The 13,486-nt window shown below is 44.2% G+C and overlaps 1 protein-coding gene across 1 annotated transcript in view; it reads left to right on the forward strand.

Annotated features, from left to right (window-relative positions):
• LOC138565921 (zinc finger protein 793-like) overlaps positions 1-13,486 on the forward strand; it is a 214,043-nt gene that overhangs the window by 147,207 nt on the left and 53,350 nt on the right. Inside the window, exon 5 of the mRNA XM_069643040.1 lies at positions 12,430-12,537. Within this exon, the coding sequence (XP_069499141.1) occupies positions 12,430-12,537 (108 nt within the window). The remainder of the gene's footprint in view (positions 1-12,429; positions 12,538-13,486) is intronic.

The raw sequence follows: 13,486 nt of genomic DNA on the forward strand, positions 1-13,486 counted from the left end.
GCAACTCGTCCTTGTGCTGTTCGCCTAGAATCATTAAAACTCTTGGAAGAAGCTTCGACCATATCAATAGCAGCAGGGCTGCAAATCCATAACAATGTATTGGCAGCTACTTCCATTGCTTTACTGCCTTTCATGAAATTGTATGAGTCTTTGAGTGACGCAGTGTGAGATCAAAATTCTTTATTGGCAACAGCAAATACTAAGCTGATAGCATTGGAAAAATTTAATGAACATCTGGTGCAACGTCTTGACCACGAAGCAGTTTCCTCCTGCCAATGGCAATCTCGATTTAACAAACTAACCAAACGTGAAATGCTTGAAAAGGTCGACCTTAGTGAAGCACTCGTAGAATGCACAAAGTGGATAAGACACAACGTTGCAGTGAGGCCTCTCTGTAATCCTGTGACTTACACATGTCTTTGTAATGGAAAAGCTGGTGATTTGTCAAACGAAAGCCAATGTAACTTACAGAATAAGAGCTTAGTCTCTCAGGCCTCCTCTTATTTAAAAGAGCATCAATGTGGATGTGGACCAATTGTCACAGAACATGAAAGAAAAGACAAAGGGGAAAAGAATAAACAAAAAACTGATTTGAAGTCACCTGAGAAGGAAAAGGCCCTTCCATCGGACCTATCGAATTGTGCTTCTGGCATCCAGCCAAAGATTCCTGAAATAGCTCAATCGACGAACATGCAAAGCGGGCCGCTCATCCGGTGGCTATAGCCAACTCCTTAAGTTCCCAATCTGAGCCCAAAGATTATGCTACACACAAAGTCTCGTTTAGGATCTTGACTGGAGTTGCAAAATCAATTAAATCTGCAGGCACAAACATTGGGCCTTATTACAAATCAGGTGGTCCGGAAATAAAGGTGGCGGTAAACCCGCCGCCACCGTTGTTTCCAGACCGCCTGATCCCGACTCCTGCAGGCGGGAGGTGATGTTCCCACCAGGTTTGACCTGGCGGGTTTAACACCGTCCGCCTGCAGGCGGACGAGGAAACACCGGCAGCATTACGAGATGCTGCCGGTGTTTCCATGATCCCCATTCCCATTGAGTACCATAGGATTCAATGGGAATGGGTATTAACACCATTCCGCCTCCGTGATTCCCGGAAAACCGGGGTTGTAATGCCCCGGTAATTCTGGGAATCACGGAGGCGGAATGGTAATACGAGTCCGGCCGTAACCAGGCGGTTTTACCGCCTCGGTTACCGCCGGACTCGTAATGAGGTCCATTGCCTTGACCAAAGGGAAAAGATCCAACACGTTGAAGAACACTAAAAATGGGCCCGCACAAAAACGTGTACCCTCAAACGAAGCCAAGACATTTATCAGAAATCTGACCACGCCTCCACGCTTAGAAGTGCGCACCAAAAGCGACGCTGTAGCCAGGTCAGTGCAGCTGAAAGGAAAACATGAAAGTCCCAAAGAAGTGGATTCACTCAAACAAAATCTCACAAAGCGAGTACGAGAGATCTCTACTTCATCTGATGATTCGTCAATCGACGCTTCGATAGACTTGTGTGATCTTTCAACGTATTCCATTGATGACGAAGAAGCCTCAATAACAGCTGCAAGTGTGGTAGGCATAATGTCATTAAACACACACGAAAACATAACAAAAGTGGGTGTTGAAAATGGCTTACGTCGAGTTGAAATATCCTTTGTCACCGCCCAAAAGTCAATCTCAGCTAAATAGAAACACAAGATGCATAAATGACAAGATCATTCTGAAGTACAATCCAAAACAGACATCGGCCCAAAAACAGAAAACAACTCAGCATGGAATTGAAGCCAAGAACTCCGCACTGGAGTCCTCAAAATCTGGCTGGTGGAAATTAGAGCTGGAAAACATTCTTGCAGAAAAAAATGAGGTAAACCTAAATCGATCAAATGTCATGAGATTGTTGCATAACGTTCCCGCCCTGCGCAACATAACATCTGATGACATAGCAATCGTGGAGTACAAATCGGAACAAAGAACTGATTGGGTAATTCATCATATGAAATCTAAGTTCTTGGCAAAAGCATTGATAGATGCCAAGGAAGAACTTTTGTTCTTTGGGTTTGATTTATCAACAACCGAGGATCAAATGTCACTGTAGATGCAAGTCTCAAAGAAAAATCAGAATGTAACAACCAATGAGCTCAGGAGAGATATACTGTGGAAACATCTTATATATGATCCAAAACCAGCAGTTGAAACAAAGCAGCTCTTGACGACTCACAAACGCGCAGCCCTGGTGGAGCGTCAAGATGAAAGTAACATCTAGCATAATATAGGGTCAAGAGGTGTGACCCAGTTGCTAACCTCATGGAACACCAGAGGGTTTGTTCATCTGTTTCAAGAAGAGTGTCCTCAGGAGATCATGAATTTCGATAATCTGCTTACAAGAAACATGGCTGCGCGAAACACCAACTTGCGATGGTTACTCAATATTCTTAAACGCTGCAGGGAAAAACTTATTTGGCCGTCCGTTTTCAGGTCTACTTACGATGATAAAGAACTCTGGTGGCTGGAAAGTAATTAGTGTTCGAAACCCATATCTGTTTGTGCAAGCACTAATCTTGGAGACCAACTTTCAAAATGCGAGTACAAAAAAGCAATTATTGATCATAAATACATACTGGAACCCAGCAATGATCAACGAGTCTGAGTATGTAACTTCAATACAGCTCAAATTGATGCCTGCCTTTCATCTTTAGAAGAGCCATTTATTTTGGTATGTGGCGATTTGAACTATTCTTGGTTCAATAACCTGAAAGAGCGACTGACCCCGAGTAAGCAAAAAAATTCCCTCCGAAACATCAGATTGTGGTCATAACTGGGAATATGAATTATTATTACGTCACTGTGAAATGTTGAATGGATGCACAAGGGGTGACATCCCGGCAGCTGACACCTGGCATCGTGGGCCTGTAAAAAAGATTATATATGGGCCTTGAAAAATTTGCAATGCCACATCAGTGAACTAACTACGTGGAAGACAACAAAAAGTCACCATGAAGTCCTATTCCTATCTTGGGTGTGGTCTAATGAAAAGAGTCATGCCAGATACCCGACATCATTAAGTGTCAATAGTGGGCAAAATAGACTGCGGATCAACAGTTAACAGATCAATAATTTGATAGTAGACTTTACCCGCTCGAATACGATGAGCAATCGAGTGGAATATATGCCTTTGTTGACGCAGTTTACAACTAGTTCCCACAGACACAAATTCGAACTTCCAAAAAACAAACATCCTCACAGTATAGAAATAAGAAAGGCAAAGCTTCTTTTAAAGAAAGATCTACGGCAGTTAAACAAATCTGGTGATGTCAACAAGACAAACATGATGAGTAAGCGACTGCAACGCTATCGCAACTGGATAAAATCATTTAATATAATCTGCGAACAAGACCAAGGAGAAACGATGTTATGTTTAATCATACAGAAAGATTCCAGAAATATATGGGAAATCACAAACAAGGGTCACTTAAAACAAGTCTTTGTGCTCTCTAATGGGGTGCACGCTGCAAGTTGGGTGATGCACTATACAGCAGTCTCCACCACGCATGAAGTTGAACATAGTGTTGATGAACCAGTGGCGAGGGTAAATTGGAACGTCAGAGAAACAGTAGAAGACATTGAAAAAGCCATCCAAAGCCTAAATAACTCGAGGGCTGCCAGCCCAGATGGAATATCCAACTCGATGCTAAAATCAAATAAGGGAAATTGGGCATGTTTTATTTGATCGAATAAATTCCAGAATGGTGGTCCCAGAGTCTTGGAAATGCGCAGTGGTAGTCCCGGTTTCAAGAAGCGCAATCGAGACGATCCTGCAAGTTATCGCCCCATAGTGCTCCTAGACACGATGGGCAAAATATTCGCCACCTTCCTTCAAAAAAAGCTTACAAGGTGGGCCGATGTAGCAAATCTAGTGGATATAAGACAAACAGGATTTACAAACGGAGTAGGAGTTGAGTTAAATCTAACCCTTCTTAATTTGGCAAAACTAGATGCCCTAAAATGCAAGAGACGCCTATTTCTTGCGTTTATCGATTTAAAACAGGCATTTGACAGCATCAACTGGCAGCTCTTATGGACCAAACTTAAAACTTGGGGTTGCCCAAATGAGCTATTGCTTCCACTAATGGCACTGCACTAAAACATCTAGTGATTGAATGTACTAAAATTGCTGGTCAACGTTCTCTGTTTCTAGGTCGATTTGCTCCAAAAAATGGCATTATGATTGACTGGCGGGGTTACCTTATATCCGGCATTAATGTTCAATTAACTTGTCATATTATTCATTTTATAGAGAAGCTTTTAACAGACATGTAATACTATTGGTTTAGTATTATTTAAAATTCCCGGAGGTGCATTTTATGTTGTTTGTTTGGATGGTTTTTGTTGTTTGTTTCTGGTGGTTCTTTTATTTCCTTTTTTTTTTAATCAATAAGTGGACTAGAAATTTTTGGGAAATATTTTAGATAATTTGGATGGAACATGAGGATGACACAAAAAGTTTGTTTTCTTTCTCTAAACTAATGTCAGTAAAAGAAAGTGTGTATTTTGAAGGTATTTGTATGTTGCTATAATATTGCTCTCTTCTAAAGAAGGCTTATATAAATGACCAGTAAATAAATAAATGATTGTTTTATCAAGAAACCTGGAGTTTAACAGTTTTTTTGAATAACTGTCACTGTGAATCTCTGTGTAACTCCCCTACAGCTCACATTGACCCCTCTTGAGATAAGCCTGGCTGCTCCACTGCGCTACCAACCTGTGTAGTTCAGACTTATACCAAAGGTTGGGTCTTATTGCCAGGAGGCTGAGATTGTTGTAGTACACCCTAAGTGTCCTACCCCAAATATGTACCTAACACTGGTGGCACAGCAGTGAGGATCCATTGTAGAGTTGTTACATTGAGTATCTGCTTTGCTTTTTGTCCAAACTAAACCCTTATCAAAGCTAAGCTCCAATATAACAGCAATTGTAACATGCCAAATATGGATAATTCAGGCAGGAAGCCCTGATCATTTTAACAGTAGATCAACTGAAAGAAATGTGTAAAGTCAGGAATCTCACTGTTAAAGGAAAGAAAAAAATGAACTAATTGCAAGATTGTTGAATCATCAAAGTCTGGGTAGTAGACCTGCCACACCTACTAAACCAGGAAATGTGGAAACTAATAATGAGAATGTTAATTCAGAGTAACTCTAATGTCTTAGAAGAGTCAGAGGAGTAAGAGGAGTCTCGGGAAGAGAGCCCCCCTTTACATCAACATGCCCTTTTGCCACAACTTGTATCCACTGGGATCCCAGAAGGTCCATCACTGAGTACAGAATTTGTGTCTCTTGAAAACATGAGACTTGAATTAGAGTTCAAAAGATTACAAAGCCAAGCTGAAACCAAACATCAGGACATCAAGCTCAGGGAACTAGTAATGCAGCATGCTCTTGAAATGAAGAAACTGTCTCTTGAAAACATTTCTATCCCAGAGTCCTCAGGTCTTCCAGTCCAAAAAGAGTCCTTGCATGCCCAAAGAAGAAGTGAGTATGTATGATGTGAAACTTGATATTTTGGATTCGTTGGGTGCTTTTGAATATAATCATGGGATTCAGGGTCTCACAGGGAATCAGTTGATGCCTTGGCTTTTGTCTAGGTTACCCCAGGTTTCAACTGATGCTGTAATGCAGGTGGGGGAACTTGAAAGACAGGAGGACGAGAATGTGAAGCTAGCTTTGATAGCTAGATTTGGGAAAACTCCTTCCCAGTACCTTAAGAGGTGTAGGACCCTCAAAAAGACTGATGGTACCGCTTGGGCTACCTGGGCGTGTGAATGTTTGAAAGACTTAGATGGTTGACTTAAGGGTTACAAAGTGAACTCCTTTGAAGGAATGAGAAATCTATTTTTGTTGGAATCTATTTTTGATGCCGGCTCTCCTGAGCTGAGACAGCACTTGGCTGACTGTTAAGATATTGATCCCAAGAAGTTAGCAAGGGCTGCTAACTTGTGGGCTGCCAACAGGGCCACTCACAAGAAGGTTGAGGGGAAGCAGCACAAGAAAGATGACAAAAAAACCTCCCATCCAAAAGACAGCCACAAACATAAGAAGGGTAAGCCATATGGGAAACCAAGTCAGTCTAGTGAAACCTCTGGTGCTAAACCAGAGCGAGGTCAGCAGAAGCCCCCATTTGTCCAAACATTTGGAAAATGTAATGCCTTTGGGTCAACTGACCATGTCAAAGGGGATCCCAGATGCAAGGGTAAACCTTCAGGGGTCTACACTGCCTCCTTAGACTTCATCCAATAGGGAGAAGTTCATATGACAAGTGAAACTTTCATCTACTGGCTGAAGACCTCATTGGAGTCTCTGCCAGTGTTTCTTTAGTATCCCTGGGTCTGTGGGAACAGCAGAATTTAGATGTGTAGAACTCCAGATAATACCAAAGAATATTACAAGGACAGTATACTTGTGAATGGTCAGGAATCCTCTGCCATTAGGCACACTGGGGCCAGCATTACAGTGGTGGATGACACCTTTTTCAAACCTGAAGATGTTGGTAAGGCACCCAAAGACCCCACTAAGCTTGTTGGAGGCCCTATCCAGATGGTTTCAATACTACCAGCTCTCATCAAATGCAACAATATGACTGTTGAGAATACCTGTCAGTGTAGAAAACGAGGTGCCTGGGAGAGTCCTGTTAGGGGATGACTTAAAAGCTCTTTTAAGTTGTATCAAGCACCACCAGGCCTCCCAGTAAAAAGAAGCAGGAACAGAGTAGGAAGGCCAGAGAGCTCACTTTAATTGACTCTCAGTGGGTTGTTACAGAAAAACCTATAACATCCAGTCCACAGGAAAAGCCAACTTCTATTTCCAGGAAGAAAGAGACAAAGGGGAAACCCAAGGACTCAGGAAACAAGAAAGACAGCACTCCTGTGCATCAATCCAGGACATCCCCGAGAGGACAGTCCCAAGTCACACCGGTGACTCCCAGACCAGCTGAAGCTGAGTGTGAGGTTCAACCCGAAGATGGTGAATCAGCTACTGATGACTCAGAGCTGGAAGAAGCCCTTCCCCCTGTTGGAGATCTGTATCCTAAAGACCATCCTGGGCTGCAGACTTTGCTTGCTGAAGGTGGCCCCTGTAGGGCAGACTTCAGCAGAGGTCAAAGAGAGTGTCCTACTCTTGAAGGACTTTGCCAACAGGCAGCTTCCCAGCTGGAAGGGCAAGAGCCAGGGAAGCACAGGCTGTACTGGGAGGATGGCCTCCTTTACAGTGAGCCTCTAGAGTCTACCCCAAGAGACTACAGAAGACTTGTAGTGCCTCAGGGTGTGAGACCCCAGTTTCTACAGATAGCCCATGAGATTCCTTTGGCTGGTCACTTAAGTTTTAAGAAGACCAAGAAAAGGATTTCTCTATATTTTTACTTGCCCAAGATGGGGTCTGATGTAGATAAGTACTGTAGAAGCTGTCACACTTGTCAGACTTCTGGCAAGAGTGGAACCAAGAATATGGCACCTTTAGTGCCTCTTCCAGTGGTGGGAGTACCTTTTAAGAGGGTAGGGATCGACATTGTTGGTCCCGTAGACCCTCCCACATCTTCAGGCAACCGATTTATATTGGTTGTGGTGGACCATGCCACCAGGTATCCTGAAGCCATACCTATGAGGACTGTTACTGCTCAGGCAATGGCCAAGACCCTCCTTGGTATTTTTACCAGGGTTGGGTTTCCTAAGGAGGTTATCTCAGATAGGGGGGACCAATTCTATGTCCCAGTACATGTATGCCATGTGGAAAAACCTACAAGTTCTAGACAGCCTACCATCCCCAAACCAATGGGTTGGTGGAGAGGTTTAACCAAACTATGAAGAACATGATAGGTGCCTTAGAAGAACCACTTAGAAGAAAGTGGAACCTTCTACTGGCATGCCTTCTCTTTGCTTATGCAGAAGTCCGTCAGGAAGGGGTTGGCTTCAGCCCCTTTGAGCTTCTCTATGGTAATACGGTTAGAGGTCCATTGGCCCTAATCAAGGAAGGGTTGGAGAGTGCTCCCTCCCTCAAGCCAGTGAGAGTCACTGACTGTGTTACGTCTCCGCAACAGAATGACACACATGATGACAGAAGCTTCAGATAACTTGAAAGCAGGTCAGGCTCTGGTGAAGCATTGGCATGACCAGAAGGCCAACATGGTTGAATTTATTCAAGACCAGCTAGTTCTAGTTATGGTATCTACAAGGTAGGGGTCCTTACAGGACAAATGTATTGGACCCTTCAAGGTTGTGGGCAAACTTGGAGAGGTCAATTATTTGGTGGACTTAGGCAAACCTAAGGAGGCCCCCAGGGTCTTTCACACCAAACGCCTAAAGGCCTATGTCTCTAGACCAGAACTGGGAGCTTTGCTTCAAGCCTCTGATCAGGAGGAGGGGGAGAGTGAACCTCTACCTGACCTCCTCAGGGGACAACCTTTAGGTGGAAAGATAGAAGGAGTTAATCTCTCTTCTGATCTGACTCTGGAACAACAGTAGGAGTGAAAAATTATGTTAAATCAGTTTGCCCCTCTGTTTTCACTATCACCAGGTTTGACCCCTTGGGGCCAGCATGATATCCTCACTGGTGACTGTCTCCCTGTCAAAAGCAGGGGTTACAGAATGTCAGACCATGTATGAACCCACATAAAGGAAGAGGTCAACAAGATGCTTGATCTTGGAGTTATTGAGCCATCTACAAGTCCATGGTCTAGTCCTGTTGTACTCATGCCAAAGGCAGGATCCAAGGATTTGAGATTCTGTCTGGACTATAGAGCTCTTAATGCAGTCACCATGACTGATACCCATCCTTTACCTAGGACAGATGAGCTGGTGGACAAACTTGGTTTAGCCAAGTTCCTCAGTACGTTTGACCTAACCTCAGGCTATTGGCAAATAGCTCTGACTGACCATGCCAAGGAGAAAACTGCATTTTCAACCCCAGGAGGCCTCTACCAATTTAATGTTATGCCTTTTGGATTAAAGAATACACCTGCTACATTCCAAAGGATGGTAAATCATGTTCGGAAAGGGATGGAGGACTTCTGCATGGCAGACCTGGATGACATTGCAGTGTTCAGCCCTACTTGGAAAGAACATATTGACCGCCTAGGATATGTTTTCCAGGCTCTTGACCAGGCCAATATGACCATAAAGGCAAGTAAATGTCAAATTGGTCAGAGTAAAGTGGTCTACCTTGGACATGAGGTAGCAGGAGGTGAAATAAGGCCATTGCCTAGGAAAGTACAAGCTGTACAGGACTGGGCCACCCCTACTACTCACACCTAAGTGAGGTTACTATAGGAACTTCATAGAGAACTATGGGACCATAGCTCCTCCCTTAAATGTGATCTCCTCACCCAAATTCCCCAAGAAGGTCAGGTGGAATGAGGAGTGCACTAAGGCATTTGAAGTACTTAAGAAAGCCCTTTGTCAAGCTCCAGTATTGAGAGCTCCTGCCTACAACCAATCCTTTATTGTACAAACTGATGCTTCCAATGTAGGTATAGGTGCAGTTCTGAGTCAGCTGGATGAAAAGGGCAGGGAACACCCAATCTGCTTCATCAGTAGGAAACTGAAGGACCCTGAAACAAGTTGGGCAACAATACAACTTGAGTGTTTTGCTATTGTGTGGTCTTTGAAGAAGTTTAGACCAAACTTGTATGGATCTACTTTTGTGATTCAAACAGACCACCAACCATTGAGATGATTAATACAGATGAAGGGGGAAAATCCTAAATTGTTAAGATGGTCTATCAGCCTTCAGGGGTTTGATTTTACCATAGAACACAGGTCAGGGTGTAATCGGCAGAATGCTGATGGTCTCTCCAGAAAGTATGATTGACTGGCGTAATGAGATTCATCCAGGGCTGGATTAAATCCTCTTTTGCCTTGGTCTGGGTGGGGACGAGTGTTAGGGAGAATTCTCAGAAATGTGCTAATTCCTCTCTACCTTAGAGACCCCCAGCTGTTTTGCTGGACTCTATGACTTTTTCATTTTTAACTGGAGAGAGTGAGACTCTTTTTTCCACTCTCTCATGCATTTTAATCTGATTTGAACACTGTTTCTTTTGGGTTTTTGAGTCTGACAAACTCCATAGGCATCTTTTTACATGGTAGCACACATAACCTTCAGTGTAGTGCTAAAGGGAAGTCTTCCAGATGTCCCCAAAGGTTTAAATACCTTTCTCTTGGATAACTACTGTTTCCAAGATCAGTAAAGTAAAATTGACTTTACTTACACTTTTACATTTGTAGACCCAGCACACACTATCTTACATTTGTAGACCCAGAACACACTATCTTACAATAGGGTGCTGGAGGGGTTACCTAGTATCCCCTTTGTCTAGCTTCTCATGTAACATTTTTATGTTACTCTTTCCTTCATGAATGGTTGGTGGCAGTGGTTTGCCTTTTACTACTGTGGTGTGGCTTTACCGCAGGCTGCGTTCGCAGCTGCAGTAAAGCAACCTTTAGTGCCATTTTTGTCAAAATGGCCGGGGTCTTCTTTTTTCACCATTTCTTTGTGGAATGGTCCTTCTTGTGATTTACTCTGCGCGCCAAACCAGGTTTCGTCCCTTTGTTAATTTTGTCTTTGGCGGGATTCACGAGTGAAGCATGCCTCTGGCTCCAGGGTGTCTGTTGGGGGCAGGATGTGGGGGAGGTGCCCGAAACACCTTGTGCTTAGTCTCCTATGAGACGGGAATGCACTCCTAGTTGATTGGCCGGCTGGCTGTCCGGAAAGGACAGCCACCCTGCTGGGTGATTGACAGCCGGGCTGGAATGAATGGGAGAAAACTGCATAAAATGCGAGGCTTTTGGCTTGGAAGGCAGAGTTGACCGCTGGACGAAGGAATCCGAAGAAGAACTCGAAGAGGACGGCTGTTAGAACTCCTGGACCGTTTGCTTGCCCGGTGAAGCCCTGCTGCTGTACTGAAATTCCAAATTAGAAACAACAGAGAAGCCCCTGCAAGGATGAAGTCTCCCTTTGAGTTGGTGGGACCAATCAACTCCAAAGTAAGCCACCTGGACATCCTTCTCGGAGCTGGTAGAAAATCCACAGAGTTGCTGCTGGAAACCGAAATACCGGGGAGAGGAACACCAGTTTGTGTGCGTTGCTTTTAAGCTGGCCAAGAGTTCCAGGAAGGAAGATCCTCCGGACTCCCAGGAAGCAGGACTGACCGAGCCTGAGCCACCTCAACAGAGTGTTGGACCCCAGATGCAAGGAAATTCTGTCTCGACTGTCAGGCACCGTGGTGGTGCTGTTTGCGGTAGACGCGAGGAGCTGAAACACCGAATTGCCACTTGTTTGAATGAAGATATCCGTTTGCTGTCGGTAACCATCCAATTGCAGTGCAGGAGTCCCCAGAAGTCCTCCCTCTTGTCCCCACAACTGAGGCCCAGGAACACCAAGATCTGCAGAGCTGCACAGGAACAGAAGTCACATGCTGCTTTTCTTCTTACTAAAGGTACTGTAAAGTCTAAGAGAACTTACCTCTTCTTGTAGATTTGTTTCTACTCTTCGCAAGCCTAACAGCTTGTGGCCCTACATTGATTCTTCTTCTTCACTAACAACTTCTAAAACATTTTGCAAATACTTGTCTTACTTACCTGCAAGAAGTGCTTCAGCTACATAGACTTTTGCCTTTTGACTTTGGCCTAGCCTGTTTCCACTGAAGGACTCTTCTCTCCTCTGACACTGGGGAGAGTTGAAAAGTATTTGCCTGCTTGAGAATAATTATGATGCCTTGTTTGTTCTGAATAACCTTTTCTTTGGCACAACTCAGTGCTCTTCTAAATGACAAACAGTATCAATGTCCACAGTGTCCTAACAATTGATGTCACCTGAGGGTGTAGGAAGTGTCTGTGGCATCCCCAATGGGCGCTTGCTGATTTAGAAACTAAGAGTGTGTATTTTGAACGTATTTGTGTGTTGCTATAATATTTCTCCCTTCTAAAGAAGGCTTATATAAATGACCGGTAAATAAATAAATAATTGTTTTATCAAGAAACCTTGAGTTTAAGAGTTTGTTTGAATAACTGTCACTGTTAATGTTTGTGTAACCACTCTACTGCTCACGTTGATCCCTCTTGAGATAAGCCTAGCTGCTGTACCACACTACCAAACTGTGCAGTTCAGACTTTTACTAAAGGTTGGGTCCTATTGCCAGGAGCCTGAGATTGTTGTAGTACACCCTATGTGACCTACCACAAATCTTTATCCAACAAGGAGCATTCTCCTATGTCTTATATATCCTTTAATCCTGCCACCTCTTTCACTGTTTCTCCTCTCTATCTCTGCTTTTGCAATTCTCAAGCAATTATTATCTTACTTCAATTGTGTTTCATATATCCTTTGCAATGTCACCTGATTCCTCTGATTATGTTAATTTTCCACTGATTCTCCACAGGGCAGGTAGTTGGGTCATCGAGCATTAAAAGCGAGGACGAGCCATATTCCATGGAACCCTGTGTTCCTGACAAAGGAAAAAGCATCAGCAGCAGCAGCAGCACCACAGGTGAGTATCGTCTGTGCATCACCCTCACCTGAGGGCATGTCTGCGGACCTTGTTGTTGCCGCTGACCCTGTGCAACTAGCCCCCCTGGACTCAGATGTTGCTGTTGTGCATATTATTATTGCTGTACTCCTGCCAGCATTCCATCCTTACTATTATCACTGCTACCCCAATTTCCTCAATCCCATTTCTTATTTTAACAGCAGTGTGTACATTTAATTGTGGCCTAACTGCTTTATCTTTCAGCAATGACTGTCACTTAGGCCCAGCCCTACAGGTAAGCAGGGAACCGGCCACTTTTACTCCCAAGTCATAGGAAAGTACACCAAACAAAAACAAGGAGTACAAATGCTCCCAACAAAAATGAGCAAACAGTGGACTTGTAGGAGCCACCCTGTGATTATACACACACAGGAGCCACCCTGTGATACTACACACACAGGAGCCACCCTGTGATTCTACACACACAGGAGCCACCCTGTGATTCTACACACACAGGAGCCACCCTCTGATTCTACACACACAGGAGCCACCCTGTGATACTACACACACAGGAGCCACCCTGTGATTATACACACACAGGAGCCACCCTGTGATTCTACAGACACAGGAGACACCCTCTGATTCTAGACACACAGGAGCCACCCTGTGATTCTACACACACAGGAGCCACCCTCTGATTCTACACACACAGGAGCCACCCTGTGATTCTACACACACAGGAGCCACCCTGTGATTCTACACACACAGGAGCCACCCTCTGATTCTACACACACAGGAGCCACCCTGTGATTTTACACACACAGGAGCCACCCTCTGATTATACACCGACAGGAGCCACCCTGTGATTCTACACACACAGGAGCCACCCTCTGATTATACACACACAGGAGCCACCCTTTGATTCTACACACACAGGCGCCACCCTGTGATTCTACACACACAGGAGCCA

The sequence above is a fragment of the Ambystoma mexicanum genome, chromosome 1p, assembly GCF_040938575.1.
Source record: "Ambystoma mexicanum isolate Mex_15411 chromosome 1p, UKY_AmexF1_1, whole genome shotgun sequence".
Taxonomy (NCBI): domain Eukaryota; kingdom Metazoa; phylum Chordata; class Amphibia; order Caudata; family Ambystomatidae; genus Ambystoma; species Ambystoma mexicanum.